This window comes from Octopus bimaculoides, chromosome 14 (genome assembly GCF_046866305.1).
Source record: "Octopus bimaculoides isolate indiv1 chromosome 14, ASM4686630v1, whole genome shotgun sequence".
Lineage (NCBI taxonomy): Eukaryota > Metazoa > Mollusca > Cephalopoda > Octopoda > Octopodidae > Octopus > Octopus bimaculoides.
This window is the reverse complement of record NC_142941.1, coordinates 49074036-49096239: the sequence shown is the minus strand read 5'-3', so window position 1 is coordinate 49096239 and position 22204 is coordinate 49074036. Positions and strand designations below refer to the sequence as shown.

The 22204-nt window shown below is 40.0% G+C and overlaps 1 protein-coding gene across 3 annotated transcripts in view; it reads right to left on the bottom strand.

The window, feature by feature from the left end:
• Positions 1 to 19075, bottom strand: part of LOC106868609 (uncharacterized) — a 28341-nt gene extending 9266 nt beyond the window's left edge. The window contains exons 1-14 of one of the 3 annotated variants that reach the window (XM_089362904.1): positions 18748 to 19075; positions 15012 to 15067; positions 13805 to 14060; positions 12174 to 13606; positions 11793 to 11904; positions 11000 to 11112; positions 9784 to 9951; positions 8812 to 8898; positions 7497 to 7974; positions 4738 to 7203; positions 4049 to 4199; positions 2051 to 3434; positions 1464 to 1596; positions 976 to 1067 (exon numbers count right to left, since the gene is read on the bottom strand). In XM_089362904.1, the coding sequence (XP_089219030.1) occupies positions 976 to 1067; positions 1464 to 1596; positions 2051 to 3434; positions 4049 to 4199; positions 4738 to 7203; positions 7497 to 7974; positions 8812 to 8898; positions 9784 to 9951; positions 11000 to 11112; positions 11793 to 11904; positions 12174 to 13606; positions 13805 to 14060; positions 15012 to 15067; positions 18748 to 19000 (7182 nt within the window). In that variant the 5' untranslated portion in view covers positions 19001 to 19075. Of the gene's footprint in view, positions 1 to 975; positions 1068 to 1463; positions 1597 to 2050; positions 3435 to 4048; positions 4200 to 4737; positions 7204 to 7496; positions 7975 to 8811; positions 8899 to 9783; positions 9952 to 10999; positions 11113 to 11792; positions 11905 to 12173; positions 13607 to 13804; positions 14061 to 15011; positions 15068 to 16296; positions 16847 to 18747 lie in introns of those variants that run through there. The other 2 variants (XM_089362905.1, XM_089362906.1) reach the window with 2 other exon arrangements.
• Between the last annotated feature and the right edge of the window lie 3129 nt (positions 19076 to 22204).

The following is a 22204-nucleotide window of genomic DNA, read 5'->3' as shown; positions in this document are numbered from 1 at the left end:
GGTTTAAATCTACTTCATAGTTTAGCTGCATCATGTGATTTAGTGCCACTACATGGTTAAAATTATCATTATGAAAGAGGAAAAAAAACATTTACCTAGAGTTGGTAAAACGACAGCAAAAAGGAAAAACTACTCAAAAAACTCTGACTAGAATTGTTGTGTAACCCTTTGCACGCGCTGACCCAAACCTCCTGGCCAGAAGTGTACACAACACAAGAACTTCTCACAAACGTCTGTTTGTGCTGGTTGCTCATTATGTGAAGTCACTTCCTCCAGTGACGGACTGGCCAGGTTGCCAGCTTGACCGATGGCAAGTGGACCCCTGGGCCATTAGAATCCATATATGGGAGCCCATGTTAGTATCTAAAGGGCCCATCCCCTCAGGTTTGAGAATTTTTAATTCACTTCTGGAAGAATGCATTATTTCAGCCTGGCTGTGTTTGTAAGCAGTTGAAAAGAATACTTTTAACAAAAAAAATTAAGTGATAGTATAGTAGTTGTGGGTGGGCTCCCTTAATCTCCTGGCAATCAATATTTTTAGACCCAATCTGTCACTGACTTACTCCCTTACTTCTGCTGCATCAGCCCTAATGTCTCCTTTCGCTTCCAAAGCATTGGCTACTGCACCACATTTGGTAAGCAAACCAAACTGAACAGAAGAGGAAACCACAAAGGTCCAGAGCCTTTGGAGCAGAAGCATTGAGTTCTAATCTTGTCTGTCTTGTGTAGAATAGAATGGCTTATGTCTTTAACTGAATTATCAGTTACTCACAGATGAACCAGACGCATGAGTGATGTCAAGGCCTTCATCCATATTGGATAGAGAATCAAAATGTGTGTGTGTGTGTGCGTGCGTGTGTGTGCATGTGTGCATGTGTGTGCATATGTGTGTCTGTGTGCATGTGTGTGTGTGTGTCTGCATGTGTGTGTGTGTGTGTGTGTGTGTGTGTGTGTGTGTGTGTGTAAAAGACTCACCTCTAAATGGTTTCGGCAAACTTTGTAACAGCTCAAAGTGTTGCTGCTCTCCTTCACATCATTCCAAACTCTTGACATCTGCTGCCATTCACCTGAAACACAAGAAACGTTCTGGCAGCATAAACACTAAAATTCTTTTCTTAGTGGTCAGACCATATGGGGTCTACCTTTAGCATATTAGGAGTCCACCTAGTGGTCATTCCTCTTATATGTATGTATATATATATATATATATATACATATATATATCTATATATATATATATATATATATATATATATATATATATATATATATATATATATATATATATACATATATATATATATATATATATATATATATATATATATATATATATGTATGTATGTATATATGTATATCACATCACAAGCGTTCTACAAATCTCCTGCACATAACACTTAGAATACCCCAAAACCACTACAAAACATCAGAAAGAAATGTTATTATAATAAACTGAAGTTTACTTTTACTCCATGCAGCCTTTGTCTTGATTTTGAGGTAAAACCTGCACATCTTCTGCTGTTCCTTACTCTTCAGCATCACCTGTTGTTGAACGGTTGACAATTTGGTCTTCCAAGACTCGGCATCAGATTTGTCCTTCAATGAACAAACGGACACAAATCAAATACAAATATCATATGGCCTTCACCTTAACCTTAAATCTAACCTTGATCCTAACCTTAACTTCTAACCTTAAACCCAAGTGGTGGACAGCGCAACTTGTGGGCCTGATGGACAGCGCAACTTGTGGGCTTGATTGAAATGCTTTTGGAAGAGTGAATTTTGCTGAAGGAGATTTTACACAAGAATGTGATAAAATTACCACGATGCAATCAACCCCAGTGCATGACTATCAATTTATCTTATCAACCCCTGGGGACATGACAAGTAGAGGGTTTGAATGTTTGAATATCAAAGTTTCTGGTGTTCTACAACCTTAAGGTGTCACCACAAGCAATAAAAATTAGAATGATTTATAAAACAAAAACAAAAATTTAAAAAATAATAAAATATATTTTTTTTAAAAATCAAAAAGTAAAAATCAACATACAATATCATTCAGGAATTGTTTGACTTCCATGTTGTTTGAGAAATTCATCAAGTCTGCAGAATGGTAAATAACTCTGCTGTCACTTTCAGCATAGTCCTTCAGCATAGACCACCTATTTCTTGTGATAGGTCTGTAAAACTCTGTGAAACCCTGTGATTCTTTTGCTGGTAGATTCGTTGTCTCCAAGACATTCCCAGTACGTTGCACATTGTCATCATCATCATCATCATCTTGCATCATTGTCATTAAATTAGGATCATTAAGTTCCACGGTTTTCACATTTCCATCTAACAAACATTGGTCCAATTTCCAATCCTTCCCGGGTTGATATTCATTTGGTGGAACTTTTCTTCTCTGCTCTGATGTCTTTGACTCATCACTCCTGTTCACTTCTTTATTGCAATTAGAACCTCCAACATCAAGCTTATATTGTTGTGGTATATCTTCAACAGATCCTTCTGGGAGCATGAATTTCTGGATATCAACTCCTTCTGCTGTGTCTTCAGCATTTTTGGTACTGGCACCAGATTCAAGGATTGCTTCTATCACTTTCTTGTCTTCCTGAGAGGTGTCAGACAACAGGATCTCTTGGAATTCATGTTTCCCAAAGGAACACTCACCGGATTCAGATCTCTCTAAAAAGTTATCCCTGATGTAAAGCTTGTAACTTAAATCATCTTCAATTTCTTCTTTTGATCCTTGGTTTTCTGGATTGGTATAATCCATTCCTTGATCCAAGCACCTATCTGAAGTCTCCATTAGACCTTGTAGATATTGAATATCTCCTGTTGGTCCAGGATTATCAAACTTTCTGGTGTGAAAAGGATCAGGCTGGAACATACCTTTAGGGTCATCTTCTCCAAAATTTCTCTTAACACCTTCTAGACCACCACTACCACCACTACCTCCACCTCCACCTCCACCTCCACCATCATCACCACCATCACCATTGTCATCATCATCATCAGTATCATAACTCATTGATGTTTCCCTCTTCAACCCGTATTGAAAGATCTTTTGAGGGTTCTCAATCAGTTCCTGCTTCTGAAAAGCCTTCATATTTACAGGATCTGATCTCAGGTACACAACTTCCCCCTGGTCACAACAGACGTCTTCATCATAAGCAAAATTCTTGAGAATACTTATATCTGTAAAATGTTCACAGTTTTCACCTGACAGATTCCTATGTTGCCCGACAGATTCCAAGGAGACGTTTTGTGTGGATTTTGTCTCTCTTGGTTGAGGTTCCATCTTATGGTCTTTGTTTGATGAATGAGTATAAAAATTCCTCTGAGTTTGGTGGCTGGTCATTTCAAGACTATCAAACAGATGCCACTTTCCAGACGATTCCTGGTCTGCCTGCTGGGACAAGTCCTCATTCCACCTGGAGAGAAGAACATACACTTTGATTATTCATACATATTTCAATTTTACATATACACTCACACATACACATACATGTATACACACACACACACATACAAAGAAACACATGTGTACACATGCATACACACATATACAGATACACATACGTGAACAAAACACACACACACACACACAGAAGCTTGTATTCATTTGGCCAATACAACCAAAACTTGTTTACAACTTTCATTTTTGCTCTCAAATCAACTTTTTCATCTGTTTACAAATTTATAGTTTTTTGATAATAAAAACGTTTATAATTTCTGTGTTTTTGTAAATATATATTATTAGTGATAGTTTAGTGCGGTGGTTCCCAACCTTGGGTCTGTGGACCCCTGGTGGTCCACAAAGGTAGTACTGGGGGTCCATGAATTAAATTCAAAATATATATATATATATATATATATATATATATATATATATAGACAGATATATAGACAGATATGTGTGTGTGTGTGTGTATCTGGTGGGGTGTATATATAATATATATAATAATGTATAATAATATATATGTAAAGAGCGCAAAGGCTGTGTTCACACGTAGACTTTGTTCTCTCGTGTTTGTCCATTGCTTACCTTGGTTCCTCCTTCAGGGTTGAGTCTCCATTGATGAGATCAAAGACCGCTTCCAAGCATTGCTGTTCCCACTGTTGTTTAGGATACATTGTGGCAACACTTAACCGGAACTTGTCTTTTGGTAAACCTTTTAAACTACCGATCCCTGCACCTGGTGAACAACAGCATCACAATATCAACAAGAATGTCACCAACAGTGAAAGCAAAAGAAATTAACACACACACACACACACACACACACACACACACATGACATGCATACACATACACACACAACACGTGCACACACAGGCACATGCACACACACACACATGACACATGCACACATCACGGAACCATCTGTGGAGGACCAATATAATCCATAAATTTGACTGTAATACAGGAAGTTGCAAACTTCAGGACAATAACTGTTACACTGAACAGACCAACAGAACACTCTCATATTAGCTCATCATGCATCTACAACATGAGGCTTTTCAACAATGTTGCATCAGACACAACAAAATGTCATTTGGAAGGAAAATACAAGAGGGAGATGGATATTTCATAAAATTCGACACAAAACATAAAAAATTGCTTATAGAAACCATACACAAATCACTATTACAAAGCCAGAATTAATAGACAGAAACTGGTCAGGAGATGGATGGGAAGAGAATGGCTCTGTGGTAGATTAAAGAAGTACTCACTTATTAGAAAACGGTCTGATTCTTCGTTAACAGCTGAATTTGAAGCTGACTTTGGTTGGAGTAAATCCATGATTTTGTAAACCAAGCTCAGTTGCTTGGCAACTATTTTGTCTGCTCTACAATAAGTTCCAAACACTTCTGACATCTTTGATTGGTCCTCTCGGCTGCTGTTCTGCTTTTTCTCACTGATATCAGCTTGCTGCCAAAGTTCAATTTGCCCTCCATTTTCTTTAGCGCCTTGACACTCGTTCCTGGGAGATATGAATGGAGTGGAAATATTTGGAATTCTTTCACACTGGGCACATAATGGAGTTTCTTTTGAACAAGGATTTTTGCTGACTTCTTTAGATTCATCTTTGAATGGAGACCCTTCATAACTGATATTTGGCATGGACCCTTTCAGGCAGGGACACCTAGCCATTCCTGTGATGTCAGCATCTAGAACAGTTTCTTCAGAAATTTGTTTTGCACAGACAGAAGAACGACCTAAGTGTCTTTTAATGCTGCATTCATTCCTTGAACTCATTTTGTACTCATTCTGGGTTTGACAGTCAACCAATGACACAGGAGAAAGAATTTGGTGTGACCTATTGCTTGGATTGTTTTCTCTGTGGATATAAGAACCATTTAGATTCTTTTCACAGCATTCATTGAATTCCTTCCAAGGTTGTTGATGCCCAGCAATATGTCTGCCACAGCTTTGCATCTTCTTGCAGTGGAAACACGTCTTCTGTAAAGAACAAAGAATTCGATCGAGTTGACATTTCAAGCAGTCGACAGCATGGTCAGACGAACCATCACATTCCAAAGCTTTGCCATTGAAATGCAGATCTTCATTGCAGACATTTATGCCACCATTGCAACAGCTCTTCTCACAGACATTGGGCTGGTTCCAGTCATCAAATATTCTCATCACAGAACCATTTTTGTTGTTGTCATTGTTGCTGTTGTCGTCATCATTGTCACTGATGCGTGGATTCACAATTGATGCCACATGAACGTTCTGACTCTCTGTTGCATTTTGTTGATGGTGGACGCCACATGTGGACTCTCTTCTGTCACCTGTTGGAAACTTTTCATTGCTGCAACTACTTCTATTCTTACTGTTGTTGTTGTTGTTGTTGTTTTTCTCATTGATTTCGGAGCTGTTGATTAAGGGGCTATCATTCATCTGTTGCTGGTGGTGTTGCTGAGGAGTCTGTAGCTGGTGGTGAGAATAATGACTATTATGATGATGATGATGATGACAATGATGGAGTCGTTGGTGTTGCTGAAGGTAGTGACATTGATAAAGAAGCTGCTGCTGCTGCTGCTGCTGCTGCTGCTGCTGCTGCTGCTGCTGCTGCTGCTGCTGCTGCTGCTGCTGCTGCTGCTGCTGCTGCTGCTGCTGCTGCTGCTGGTAGCAATCTTCTAATTGGTTTGGTTCATCTTGTTGTTGCTGCTGTTGATGATGATGGTTGTGGTGGTGGTGGTGGTGGTGGTGTTGGTGGTGTGGAGAAGGAAGGAGAGAAGAAGGAGGCGAATGCAGACATCGTTGTTGTTGTTGTTGTTGTTGTTGTTGTTGTTGTTGGTATTCCTCATTCTGACATTGTTTTTGCAGCTTCTGTTCTTGACAATGATTTTGGTGTTGTTGATGCAGCTTTTCTTGTTGTTGTTGTTGTTGGTGGCGTTGGTGGTGGGTGCAGGGGTGGGGAAGATATCGCTGATGTTGCTTTTGTTGTAGTTGATCACTCTGCTGCCAGGAGGTCTTTAAACATTCCCCATTAGCGCCATCAAAGTTCTGTTCTTGAAAATGAAGTTTATGGCCAAGAAACCCATCGAAATTCCTTGAGAGTTCTTCACACTGAGATTGTTGGGGAAACAGGATTTGCTTTTCATCGAGACACAACTGACAGCAACTGCTGCTGCTGTTGCTGCTTGTGTTGCTCTGTAGTTTCAGGGTTTGCTTTGATCTGCCACAGTTGCAAGAATCCACTGCCATTTCCTTCCCGTCATTGTCGGAGCAAGAATATTTCGATTGGTTACTTGTCGGAGTCTCTGAGAAATTTGGTAAAGCAGACGATATGGTGGAAGAAGGAGAAGAAGAAACCGAAATGGAACTAGCAGACTGAGTGCCACATTGAAGGCAAGCCATTGACTGAGGGGACTTGATTTTATTAAAGCCACACCTGGCCACCTCTCCATGATTAGTTTCACAAGCAGGGACCAATGGAGGACCCATTGTCATGGTAAGATTTTGAGCTGGAACCATCACTACGGGCAGCTGCTGGTTGTCATAGGCCAACGCCTGATATTCAGACATCTTCGGTGGCAGAATCGGTTTGCAACTTGTTGTCTTTTGATCTTGGAGTTTGTTCAGAATCATTTCAGCAAGTTGTTCCATATCAAATCTCTGGGACAAACATAAGTCTCCTCTTCCAGCCGCCTCACCTGGTGGAACATTCTCGACTTTGGTTGCTTTTGACTCTAAATAAAAACGAAAAAGAAACTCTAATGATGCTTCCTGCTTCTTTCATCATTTCTTTCTTTCCACTTTGTAACAAATTAACAAATGTACCACAAAAATAGCAACAGAGCAAAATAGCAACATTTCAAAAACATACACATATACATGCATACATACAGGTTCTCTTCTGAATGGTAAGTAAAGAGAGTTTGGAAAATTTTATATGGTTCAGAAATCATATTAAACACAATTTTTTCAAATAAGAATAAGGTGTGTGTGTGTCTCTGTGTTCTACACATATAATCAATCTTACCAAGTGTCTTTTGGGGTCTGGACCCAAATGAGGTCGCCCTAGGGTACCGTTTGGTGTAAACTTGCTCCAGTTGTCTCAGTTTCTCAACAACACGCTGACCTGGGGTAAGAACTGGAGAAGTTGAATGTCTTTTTCTTTGAGAAGTCTCTTGTGATGATGGGGCTTCCAGCATCACACCTGTTTCTTCCTCCTCACCAATGGCAGGGAATCTTTCTGAATTCACGACTATTGGTTTGAAATGAGTAGCCACTGACCTGAAGGCATGGGGGACAGCAAAGTCCACATTTTCGCTGTTGAGGACCTTACTTTGGGGTTTGTCCGGCTGGTTTAACACGAATACAAAGGCTGATTTCTGTGTATCACCTGAACCATTATCAAAGGAAGTATCTTTAACTGATTTGTCAGAGTTAGCATCATTTAGATCTCCATTACTTGCAAAATCTTCTTCAGAGCTGGCGCCATCTTCTTCAATTTTCATCTGAAGTGAAACTCAAATATTAATGATACAAAAAAATGATGCGTTTATCTGTCTACCTATCTCAGCTCCCTATTTCTACAACAACCCCTACCAAGCTATCAAGCTATCTGTCTACCTGTATATTTACCTATTTATCTCGCTGCCTACCTGTCTTTTTTGATGCAACTGTAGCGGGCTGGATGGGATGTGCCATATCAGTTCGATATGATGTAGCCCACCACCAAATGTGACATTTAGATGTAACGCTTGAAGGTTCTCGCGTCAGAGTAACCAGTATACATCGAAGATTCAACACCAAGAAGAAAGAAATATTATTTACATATATTCGTTTGTTTGCCTGACAGGTTGTTAAAGAGACAGTAGCAATTCTAGTGATGGCTTGCTGGTTAGTAGTTGATTGTATAGAAAAAGGTTATCTGTCAGTAGAGAGTGAAAGAGTAAGGAATGCACGGTGTTGACTAGAAAGGAAGAAAGGATAAAGGTGGCATCATCTTTCTTGCAGCCGAGGAAAGTGCTGCTCTTGGTCACGACCGACACAAAAGACTGTGTTGCCCCTTGGTCTCACTGACACAAAAAAGAGCAAGAGATAGGAAATTCTCTGTTACATAGACTATGGTCAGTAATGTAGGTCAAACCCTAAATAAAGGACTGACCTCTCCTTGACCAGCACAGGTCCTAGGGGGTCGAGTGTCTCCTCATCAATCATCTGGTGTAGGGAGGATTCCTGCTCGTTTTGACAAGCAGCAATATATATATATATATATATGTATGTATGTATGTATACTAGCAGCTCTCCTACCCGAACGGATTCATCAAAGCAATATCAAAGTAACTCACTGCCAATTTGTGCCAACATTCTTCATAAAGACTCTGGCAGATATTCTCAGACGTATACATCGCAGTTCTTTCATGGTCTTCGCATTTCTTGGATTTTTGGTGGTCATAGTGGTGGTGGTAGTTTGGAGTGTCCATTGTTGTGGTGGTGGTCATTACAGTCACAGAGTATATTGTTGTTGGTGAAATAGAAGAGAAATAAGACACAATATTGCAGTTTAGCAAATCTTTACAGCAAAACGCATCAGTAGATTAATGGGTGAATTTGTTGGGTGGGGTGAGAAGGAGATGTAAAACTAGAGTGAGACAGAGTTTGTGTGTGTGTGTGTGTGTGTGTGTGTGTAAATATACATATACATACATATAAGAGGGATGACCACTAAGTGGACATCCATTATGCTAGATGTAGACCCCATATGGTCTGACCACTAAGAAAAGATTGTTCTGAAGAATGTATGTAATATAATTTTTATGAATCTTCAGATTTTTCAATTTGCTAGGCCACTGGTTTTAAATTGATATTAATGAAATTAATATTCAATTTTTCACCCTTATTATTTAAATTTATACATACATACATATATAAACATGCCAACATCGGTTGTCAAGAGATGGTGGGGGGACAAACACAGACACAAAGACACACACATAAATATATACATACATATACGACAGGCTTCTCTAAGTTTCTGTCTACCAAATCCACTCACAAGGCTTTGTTTGGCTCGAGGCAATAGCAGAAGACACTTGCCCAAGGTGCCACACAGTGGGACTGAACCCAGAACCATGTGGTTCGGAGGCAAGCTTCTTACCACACAGCCACGCCTGCGCTTATGATAATTTTTTCTTTAATTGGCTCTTTTTTCCCCTTTTTTGATGTGGTCCCCTAAAAAAGATCCAGGTTTGAGATCTGGCCTGTATATTACAAAGGTTAAGAACCACCACCACCTTAGATTGTTTATTAACTGACAATACCTGACACAACTCTTCAAACGACACTGTTTCTTGCGGCTGAGAAAGGGTCATACTGCCAATCAGATCTGTGATGTCATCAGACATATTCAACTCTGCTATTGATGTTGAGCACTTTGATCCACCAGCTCGGCACAGCATCACACCAACACTGCGGACAGCAACGTTCAGCTGAAAGTAAAGGTTTTAACAACATCTGAGAACTTTAGACATTCAAGTAGAATGGATGGGGGAATTCTAAGTCAATGGCTTAGAGGAGGGAGAGTTGCTCTTGTGATTCCATGATGCAGGGCCTAATGTTGACTGGTGGTGGGAGAGGGAGAAAGAAATTATAGCACAGACGTTATTACTTTAGGGGTTGTCTTTAGACTGGTGACCTACTTAGAATGCTTGCAACAGAGTGGTCTCTGTGAAAGGGTCACTTCTTGTTAAACCAAGATACATATTATTTAACTTACTCTAGTGGGATCTGTTAAAAGCATATAATAATAATAATAATAATGATAATAGTAATAATAATAATAATTATAATAATAATAATAATAATAATAATAATAATAATAAGACCTACCTGTCAAGACCTACCAAAAACTGAGCAAGTATAAAGATCTTGAAATAGAAATTAGCAAAATGTGCAACTTGAAGACTAAAACAATACCTGTTGTCATAGGTTCCCTGGGAATGATAGAAAAAGGGGCTGATTGCTACCTAGCTCAGATACCAGGAAACACCAAAATGGCAGATATTCAAAAGATAGTGCACATGGGAACTGCCCATATCCTACGCAAAATACTTTCTATGTAATCACAAATTTTAAAACAAACGCATAATTTCCTTATGGTTTCTTAAACATTTCTAGAACAACTCTATGTACAAAAGCCTGCTCCTCATCCTCTTCATTCAATCTAGAGTTACATACTCAGAGTAGTCCTGTCCACTCAGACTATTTTTGCCAATTTCACTCATCTTTCAACAAAATTGCTGGAAGGCACCACTTCCATGTTGACCCACATTTTCCTAATGGACTCAACCAATGGCCAGATCCATCCTACACGTGACAGCAGGGGTTCAAGACAAAACCCACAAGTCAGCAATGCTTGGGCACTGGACAAGAGCAGCAGAGCAGTTTCATTGCTCTGTGCGCATCTCCAGCAGGTACAACTGATGACAAGCGCCAATCTCTTCACGAACATTGGCCAACAGAATCAAACACTATTACCTTCTCGTTGATCGCCGTATCTTTGCTATACTCTTGTGTGATCCTTTGTTGGTCAGTGAACGCCATATGTCCATCTGGCTGCAGCCCAACCATGTCCAGTTCATCATATAACACTGCAAGTAAGACAATATAGTTAGAACAACAACAACAACAATAATAATGATCCTTTCTGCTATAGGCATAAGGCCTGAAATTTTGGCGGAGAGGACTAGTTGATTACATCAACTCCAGTGCATAACTGGTACTTATTTCATCAATCTCAATAGGACAAAGAGCAAAGTCAGCCTCACCAGAATTTGAACTCAGAACGTAAAATGCTGGAAGAATGCTGCCAAGCCTTTTGTCCATTGTGCTAACGACTCTGTTAAAGAAGAAGAATGAAATCGAAACCCAGAACTATGGAGTTGTTACCTGCAATTCTTCACCCGACAATCATCAATGCAAAATGCAGCCTTCCAGCGGGCCAGCCCTGGTCAAACCGTCCAACCCATGCCAGCATGGACAATGGACGTTAAATGATGATGGTGGTGGCAATCAAAAGTGGGAGGAGAGAGTAGGAAAGAAAGAAGGAGAGAGTGAGTTGTAGTGATGGCAGAGGATGAGTGGTACTGGAGAGGGGAAGGGTATGAGAGAGGAGGAGGAGGACTGGTCAGGAAGAGGAGGAGAAGAGGTAGGTGTTAGGTTGCTGAGTGATAGGGGGGCAGGGTGGGTGGAGGAGTAGGAGGAGTTGTAAGGTTAGGGGAGGAGGAACGAATGCTGAATTCCCTGGTTGAGACATAGAGAATCTACTCACCAATGTTTGGGCTATTCTGCAAAGACTGAATAGCTTCTCTGCACAAGGCCCAGATTTCAATCTCATCAAAGTACAATCCACTGACGTCGATGATGTCCTGCAGTGTAATCACCTACAACAAGCAACACAAACACACACATATACATAGACTTATTATATATACATATATATATATATATATATATATATATATATATATATATATAAAGGAATACCAAAAATGATACAAGAACGCAAAACATCCAGACAGTTAGATGATACAAAAAAGGGACAACAAAACATCCAGACAGACAATACAAAAAAGGGACAAGTGGTGGTGGTGGAGAAGACAACGACGATGATGACAACGATGATGACAACGATGATGATGACAACATTTACCTTGGTCTGAGCAATGTTTCTTAATTTCTCCTGGGCCTGTTCTGCTGTGATGTGTGTTGGATCCTGCATCTCTTCCAACAGAGACTCGTTGTTATCATCTTTTCCCCCATCATCCTCGTCCTCATGCTCGCTGTCAGTGCTGCTCTGCCTTCTGCAATTCTCTCCACTTGCCATTTCTCTGTCTTCAGTGACTTTAATTCCTTCAGTTGTGCACATCAGCTGCAAAGTATTTTGAAACTCAGAATTCTTGTCGAATGATTCATTGATGAAGTTTGTACCAGAAAGAATGGTTGTCTGAAGATTAAGGCTGACACCAGACATAATACTTGTTGCTTCTTGAGTAACACTGGTTCCAGATGTGACAGAAAATGTCTGAGATTCTCCACTCATAATTCTTGAAGTGTTTCCACTTGTAGAAATATTGGTTTCTTTGTTAAATGTCCTCTTTAGTTCTATTCTAGGGTTGTCTCTCTTAATTGACTCATTCTCACCATTATCTCCAAGGATGAGATCGACAAGGTTTACTTTGCCCTCTTCGAAATTCCAGAGAACACTTCGGTCGGCATTACTGAGACGGGTAAGTTCCACAGCAGAACCTTCATCTAAATTGCTACAGTCGTCATTCGCCAAAATCTGTTTGCCAATTGAGGAAATGTTCCCATGTGTTTCTGTGTCATTGGGCAGGAAATCGGTTGCAAGATCTTGTTGAGTTAGAATGTTGTTATTAAAGACTGACCCTTCACAACTTTTGATTCTTTCTGTTGTGACATCATCATCTTCATTATCAACATCACCATCATCAGCCTCATTACTCGTGTCACCACTCACAATGTCTTCTGCTTCTACGCCCGACATTGAACCAAGAACAATATCTGGATTATAAATTTTATAATGTTCACTTTGGGAAGGAACTTCTTCAAAAGTCTTTCCATGTCTCTCCTTAAAACTGTCCACCTTTATTGCATGACCCTTACTCTTGTTGTTGACTTGGTTCTTTGAGAAATTCAGTAGAATATCTCCCTTTCTCAGGGTTTCTTCCTGGACCGAATTCTGTTTGTCTTCACACTCTGTGGATTCTCGGTTACTTTCCTTCAATCCACAAATTTCAACACAAGAGAAATCAGCAACTCTGTCACGGCTGACTGGTTTTACTTCAGCAACAGATTTTCCAACAGAGCATTCCACTTTGGTAAATGGTAATCCAGATTCCAGAGGGAGTGATCTTATCTGTGAACAACTATCTACAAAAGGTTCTAATTGCCTGCAACTTTCAATTCCTTCTTTAGAAGAACATCCATGGTGGTATTCTTCTGCCAGTTTGGTGTCTTTGAGGGCTGAGAGTTTTACATCATTTGGTGCCAGTTTCAAAAAATCAGCTTTGGATAATTCTTGCTTTATGTTCTCAGGAAACACAACACAATTATCATGGACACCTGGAAATAATAAAAAAAAACATTTATATATGTGAATGTATATGAATGTATGTACATATAAATATATACATGTGAGTACACACACACACACGCATGCATGCACACACATGCACACACACACTTGCATGCACACACATGCACACACAGTCTAAAAAAGTAGATGAGAAAGTGCAAACTTGATATAGGAACTTCCTGCACCTGAATAGCGTTGCTGCTGCTGCTGCTGCTGTAGATCACTGTCCCCTGCTCTGTTGAACAACTTCAGACAGATGGCTAAGGGGTCCTCACCTCCAAGTGCCTCCAAACAAACTCGTTCCACCTCCTCCACGCTGGGTCGATCCTCTGGGGCACGGGATGTCAGCCTGGTCAGTAGAGCGTTGTAGGTGTCACTCGTTTCTCTTGGTGGATGGGGCTTGGCTGAGAGAAGAGTCTTGCCTAAGGAATAGAGGTGGGACTGGCAGAAGTGGAGAGGGGGAGAGAAGAAACAGAGAGGAAGAAAAGTTAGAATCCATAGCAAAACGTTTTCGGTGATGGTGGTGGTGGTGTGGTGGTGGTGGTGGTGATTGTGGTGGTGGTGGCGGTGGCGGTGGTGGTGGTGGCGGTGGTGGCGGTGGCGGTGGCGGCGGCGGCGGCGGTGGTGGTGGTGGTGGTGGCGGCGGTGGTGGGGGTGGCGGTGGCGATGGGGGTGATGGTGGTGGCGGTGGGCGTGGTGGCGGTGGGCGTGGCGGCGGTGGGGGTGGCAGTGGTGGTGGTGGTGGTGGCGGTGGCGGTGGTGGCGGCGGCGGTGGTGGTGGTGGTGGTGATGGTGGTGGTGGTGGTGGTGGCGGTGGTGGCGGTGGTGGTGGTGGAAATGGAAATTGTCATGGTGATAGTTATTGTTGTTGTTCTTTAGGCCTAGGTCAGTCCTGATCAGAGGCATTCCAGCCATGACCATCCCAATTTTTTGCTAGGGGATTCTAACCCAAGAACATACTATTCAACGAATCTATTTTTAAAATAATGGATTATGATTTTGATGGAGATTTGCTTGCCATTTCTAGCAGGTCTAATGACCATGCTCAGGCTCCCTCATTGACTCATGATGAAAATCTCTGAGATTTGGAGGGAATGATTGATAAACGACAATTATAAGGATCATCATCATCACCATTTTCGTCAGCATTGTCATCATCATCATCATCACCATCGTCATCATTCTTACTGTCATCATCGTCATCATCATCATCTTTATCATCAATCATCATCATCTTTATCATCAATCATCGTCATCACCATCATCAACATTGTCGTCATCGTCGTCGTTATCATCATCTTCATCATCATCACCACCATCATCATCATCATCGGTGTCAACAGCAATGACAACCTCCATGCATCCACTTTCCATCCTCAAAGAACTACTCACCCTGTCGCTGTTTCCTTGTGTCTCATATTCTGGGGGTACAAACTTCACATCTGGGTCTGTAAGGTAAAAAAGAAAGAAAGAAAGGATAACTAAAAGATGTCTACCAGTGATTATGCCAAAACTTATGGATGTTTAAGGGATCATCATCATCATCGTTGTTGTTGCCATCATCATCATCATCCACTTTTGCATTCTCACATGAATCGGACAGAATTTGTTGCGGCAGATTTTCTACAGCTGGATGCCTTCCCTGTTGCCAAACCCTCACCTTCTTCCAAGAAGTAAAGGAATATTTCCCCATGGCCCAATATGTTTATACAAAAGAAAGGAAATAAAGAACATTGTTTCTCTTACAATTCTATTTGTGTTTACAACTATCACACAATGACAAGACACAGAGAGAGAGAAACAGATAGTAACACACCCACACCCCATATATACATACATATATATATATATATATACATACATATATTCTTTATTTAAAAGCAGCAGAAATATAACAAAAGCTGTTACTCAGAGTTTCATGTTCCTGTTCGTCGGACTGTTTTTGGGGAATGTGAAACTCTGAGAGACAGTATTTTTAATGCCATTGCAGTGTTATTAGTAAAGTATATATATATATATATATATATATATATATATATATATATATATATATATATATATAGATAGATAGATAGATAGATAGATAGATAGATAGATAGATAGATAGATACAGAGTGAGAGAGATAGAGAGAGAGGTATAAATTGTGTGAAGTGGTGTACAGGTTTTATATATATTAAGAAAAAGATGGTAGTCAAGACTTGGATGAAAACTATTTATTTAGTGCTTCCATTCCTTCAGGGACTCATGAGGAATGATTCCCTGAAAAGGACAAAATGGCTAAATAAATAGTTTTTATTTGTTTCGACTACCTACTTCTTCTTAATACACACACACACACACACACACACACACGTATATATTCATTCATAAACATATACACACATCTACGTAGAGACATACATAACTCCTGTGGCAATATCTGGCCTTACCGAGGTTTATAGAAGGTACCAGGAAAAATAACTTAACATATGAACTTATCCCTGAAAATAAAAACCCCTATGTAAAATTTCAGTTCCCCAGATGCAAAATATACCCTGCAACACTAAGACATAGGCACATACGCAATATATACACACTTATCTAATATATACACACATATACAATATATATACACACATTCATATATGTATATATGATGGAAACACAGAAGGAGTTATAGCAACGTTACTTCCTTACCTTTCAGTAAGACATCTTACTTAAGACTGAATAAAATACTTGAGAAATAATCTTGAAGGTGTGGTGCTTGTGTGTGTGTGTGTGTGTGTGTGTGTGCTTGTGTGAGTGGTGTGTGTGTGTGTGGTTTGTTAAGTGCTTGTGGGTATGTGTGGTGTGCATGCATGACCAATGTCTTTGAGTGCTCTGCTTCCTTGCTGTTGTTGTATAACCCCAGGTCATTCCTAATGAGGATCACATGTGATCAAAATATTCTCACCATGACCATCCCATCTGGGAATACATTATCGACAGTGGCTTTCTCTCTCTCTCTCTCTCTCATTATCCAAAGTAATTCTCCATTTTATTCATCCGGAAGCACACATGAACACATATAAACATTGAAGCATAGATAACTCCCATGCACATATGCACACACACACCTGCACATATGCACACACACACACATGCACATAAATGCATTCACATACACACACACACTGACTCACTCACATACTCATACATGTACACACAGACAGCTATGACTACACACAAACATACTCACACACACACACACACACACACCTATGCACACAAAACAGTGACCAAGCTGGCCTTAGCAACCAGTACAGTCATTACCAGTAAGTACCCTATTAATAACACCACCACCACCACCAACACCAACACCATCACCACCTCTACTGCTACTACTACTACTACCACCATGACCACCACTATCATCATCACAACCAACAACAACAACAATACAAGTCAAGAAGGGAACCTCTATGTGGAGATCCTTCGACCTGCAAGAAATAACAGCCAAAATCCCTACTGCTTCATATAAAGGAAACATTGAACATTGTAGATGTTATCTGCCAAAAGACAGGATGGTCAAGGATGGAATGTTTTTGCTCACCAAAGGGAGTGGATGGGGTGGGGGTGGAGGTATACACATACATATATTTATATATATACATATAAATGCATGTATATACATACCCATAGGCATCCATACATACATATGCACAAACATTTATTTCACATTTCCTCTCTCTCTCTCTCACTCTCTATTAGGTGTGTGTATGTATGTGTGTATAAAAGTTTGTGTGTATGAGTGTGTGTGTGCTTGAGAGACAGACAGACAGATACATACATACATATATACTTACATACTTACACACATACATACATACACACATACATACATACACACATACATACATACATACATAGACAGACTAACAGACAAATAGATAGAATGAAAGACAGATAGATAGATAGATAGATAGATAGATAGATAGATAGATAGATAGATAGATAGATAGACAGATAGATAGATAGATAGATAGATAGATAGATAGGTAGATAGATAGATAGATAGATAGATAGATAGATAGATAGATAGATAGATAGGGAAAAACTTGCCAGAAAAAAACTACTTCTTAAGAACATGTTTGAACATGTCTACCACAAACACACACACATGCACACATACACACATACACACACATTACCAGTTCCCCTGCCACCACCTACACCCCTTAACCACCCTTGGTTTGTTACATACACAGAATGCTGGGTGGGTTCGGGGGGTCTGATTTTAATTATGTTAAGAGCTACTTTCCTTTCTTTCACTTCCTCTGACCTCTGTGTCTTGACCTCCGCTGACCTTATTTCATCTCATTCCAGTTCTTCTGTTGAAATGACTGGACTCAGAAGAGACTTTCACACAGTTTTTACTGGTAACATTACGTGTGTGTGTGTGTGTGTGTGTGTGTGTGTGCATGTGAGTATGTTATGTATGACTGTACACAAGACATCATCATCACCATCATCATCATCATCATCATCACTGCCATGATCATCATCACCGCCATCATCATCATCATTATCATCATCGTCGTCGTCGTCATCGTCATCGTCATCATCATCATCATCATCCTTTTACTGTTCATCCTTCTGATGAAGTTTTATTGAGGTAGATTTTTTTTGGCTGGATGTCCTTCCTGTCACCAACCCTTACCTGTTTCTTAAGTAATATTTTCTCATGGCCAGACATGTTCACACATCATCATCATCATCATCATCATCATCAGCCTTTACCATTCGCTTTCCATACTGGTATCGGTCAGATGGTTTGACCAGAACTGACAAACTGCAGAGCTGCACCAGGCTCCCTTGTCTGATTTGGCCTGGTTTCTACAGCTGGATGCCCTTCCCAATGCCCTTTTGTAAACTATCACACACATAAACACACACACACACACACATCATACCGACTCATAAGCACATTTCCATTGACACATCTATATTATGAGGTTATTGTGATGGTAGTTAAGGCGGGAGTGGTGGTGCAATGGTATTAGTAAAACAACAGTGGACAGTGGTGGACAGTGTTGTATATGATGTGAAGGTCAAGAAATAATGGACATACAATGACATTTGTAGAGCTGAATCATTAGTTTTACTCACCTACATACAAATCGAGAAGCCGCAGGTAACCAGTGTCCAGTTCAAAGGCAAGGGTTAAAGGCGTGATACAAAGTGTTTGGAAAAAATCACCAAGTTTGTTAACCTCTCCTAAGATCTTCACACTCTGCCAACAGACGGCCCATAGTTCTGTGCTTGTGGGTCCTCTAGAGCCAGGGAGCTTCCTTAAGAGACTGGCAAAATTTAGGGTCTCGTCACCTTCATTGAGAGGGGACAGTCGATATGTCCCAGCCATTCATAAAGCCTATATTTTTACTACGTTATCCAGAGAGGAGCCAACACAAATGCAATGACAAGAGATGGGGGGGGGCAGTGAAACAGGTGGTGATGGTGGTGTCGGTGGTGGGTGATAATCAGTTTAAAATTTGAGACATTGATCTGGCCGGACTGGCTAAACTGATGTGAACTGACCAATCAGTAAGAAAAGTTTCAGGTGTCTGTTTGTCATGTTATGATTGATGTAAGAGGATGGTGATATTTGGTAGGGGGGTGACAGTGGGGAGGTATTTGCGGTGGTGGTGGTGGTGGTGGTGGTGGTAGTGGTGGTGTTATGTTAATGAAGACAGTGTTGTGGGGTGGGCAAGAATAGTAGTGTTATGGTATGGATGGTTGTAGATATGGTGGCAGTAATTACAGTAAGGGTTGGTGGGAGGGAAAGGGGATTGGTGGAAGGAATTTCTTGACAGATTAAGAAGGTAGTTGTTGGGGATGTAAGATGATGAAGATTAAAAGAAAGGTGAAGATAAGAAGAGCAGAGGGGAGGGGTATTTACATAAAGAAGAGGAGGGGATACAGTTGTGATGGTGGTAGAGTGTGTGGTTAAGGTTGCTGTGGTTGTCATATTGGTGGGAGGCGGGGGTGATGGTGGAAGAAGAGGAAATTTAAGAAGTGAAATAAAACCTAATTCCACAACAAACACTAAAGTAGAGATATATATAATTTTATTAATGAAACAACATACAACACCAGACACACCCTCTACAATATCAAACTCTTACACTAGACTGGTGCACCATATTAGTACACTGCACCACATCTGCACATTTACTGTTACCTGTTCTACTACCACAGTGTTGTAATGCTATCTTTGGTTTTATTGAGATTTGTATTTTGTGGAGTTGATGCAAAAGTAAGCCCCTTTACAGGTGTGTTTGTTCTATTGTTCTTTCCTGTGTTTCGCTTGCTCCATCTGGTGTTGTTGTTTCCTTTGACAGAATCTAAAAGATGCTTTGCAATTTGGTAGATTTGTGCTGTTTCGATGTTCATTTTAATTAACAAAATTTCGTTGCCTGTTATAATTAGTTACAAAGTTCTTTCCCTTGAATGTCTTTTCAAAATTCCAAATATAATTTTCAAACGTATTTCTCTGTGATTGTATTTTTCTCATTGCAAACATTCTTCAGATTTAATAATATATTCTTCTCTTCTGGACAACACAGCCAGTTTCTATTCCTTGAGTTACTCATAACTCTGTCTAGGTTAGTTTCTATATATTTTAAAGGTATCACAAATATATACACATGTTGAACTAAGTTGCTGAACTTATAAAACTAACTGGTTTTCTAGATTAAAATCAATTTATCTAAGGTGAATTTGACAGGTAAAAGAAATAGATTTCAAAAGCACAATGATGAACAAGATGACTGTAGTTTCAATTCCTGGTCATGAACCCATTGTATATCTCTTATAATACTCTTCTCTTAGTGACCTTGTCATTAAAAAGTGAAACAATGTGTGAGGGGTTATACTTGCCCACCTGAACAAAAGCTGGTCACATAGAACACATAGAGCAACCCCCCTACACTGTATATGGGGTGAGAGGGATATTGAGGGAGGAAAATGCTAGATGCTAGTGTTTGCAGGAAGGAATGAAACTCCTACAAAAATTTATCAAACCCAGAAATTCAGGCAGATTCCTCAATGATATAGGTGCTGAAAATTCCACAAAGGACTCTACTTCCTCAGGGAGCAGGTGCATTCCCTCCTCACTGATGATGGGTCCGAGGAATGATAACAATGTAACTCAGTATACACACCTGTTGAGGTTAATAATGCCAGACTCAACCAAACATTGGAAAAACAAATACTTTTCATGTTCTTCTTCAGAATTATTTGCTAAACCGTTGATATATGCTTTGACAAAAAGACAACACACATTTTACAGTATCAATAAAACATTGGAATGTCCGTGTGGTATTCTGTAGACCAAAAGACATTCAAATAACTGAAAGGTGTAGTGATTGCTAGTTTTGGAATATCTGCAGGTTTGACCAGGATTTGGTTATATGCTCTCACAAGATTGATTTTCAAAAATATACGATTTCCATAGTGGAAACTAGAAAAATCCTGCAAGAGAGGGATTGAGTAGGTATTGTACGGTGCCGTTGTTGAGTGCACAATAGTTCCTGCAAGGGCACCCATCCCCTGCTGCTTTCTTCAAGACCAAATGTGATAGCAATCACCAGTTGCTGCTTGATGGATGAATAATTCCAAGCAATGTGTTGGAATTCCTGCTTTGAGGTCTTCAAATGATCTGTAGGGAGTCTTCGTGGTCTCACAGCAGTTGTTGAGTCTCAATGTGGTGGATAACACTGTGTTTGAGCTGTCTCTAAACACTGGATGAGCAGTGTTTCAGTACATGAGGATGATAAGAGTTGCACTGTGTAATTGTTGCCTGTCAAATAACAAGGCTGACTGGATATCCAAGCAATTATGTGGCACATAATGATATTGGTAGCAACATCAAGAATGTCTAACGTTTACTAAAAGACTGAAATGATGAAGGAAATCTGCTGCTAATAGAGGAGCCAACAACTTAACAGTGATAAAAACCATTGAAAAATAGGATAAAGGCCTAGGTCTAGAATTTGTCAGAAGTAGAAATTGGAGAAGAACTGATGATGGTATTTTGTAAATGGCGTTAGGGAAACTGGAATGATGCTGACTCCAGGGCTTGTGTCACCAAGGAAGGAGGTACCTGTGAAATGGTTATTAATGAAGAAAAGGTGACTTTGTTTAATAGCAGACAGGTGCATCTGTTGCCCTTAATCCATGACTGTCTTGTTTCCCTGAAGGAATGGTGTCTCTTTAGAAACAGAACAAGGAAACTCACAGAAACAAATGCAAAAATCGAGGTTCCTATTCCTGGTCTTGAATCCATTGTATATCTCATACACACTTTCTCTCTCTCTCTCACACACACATACATGTCTAGATATATGTAAATATATGTGTGTGTGTGTTTGTCTGTGTATGTATAGGTATATATACACGCGATTGCAGCATTAAAAACTGTATTAATAAATACAAATACAGCATTGCTAATTCTCTCTCTCTCTCTCTCTGTGGCGCACCCAAATACGCTCTGCAACATGGTTGGCATTAGGAAGGGCATCCAGCTGCAGAGACCATACCAAAACATACAGCGGAGCCTGGTGCA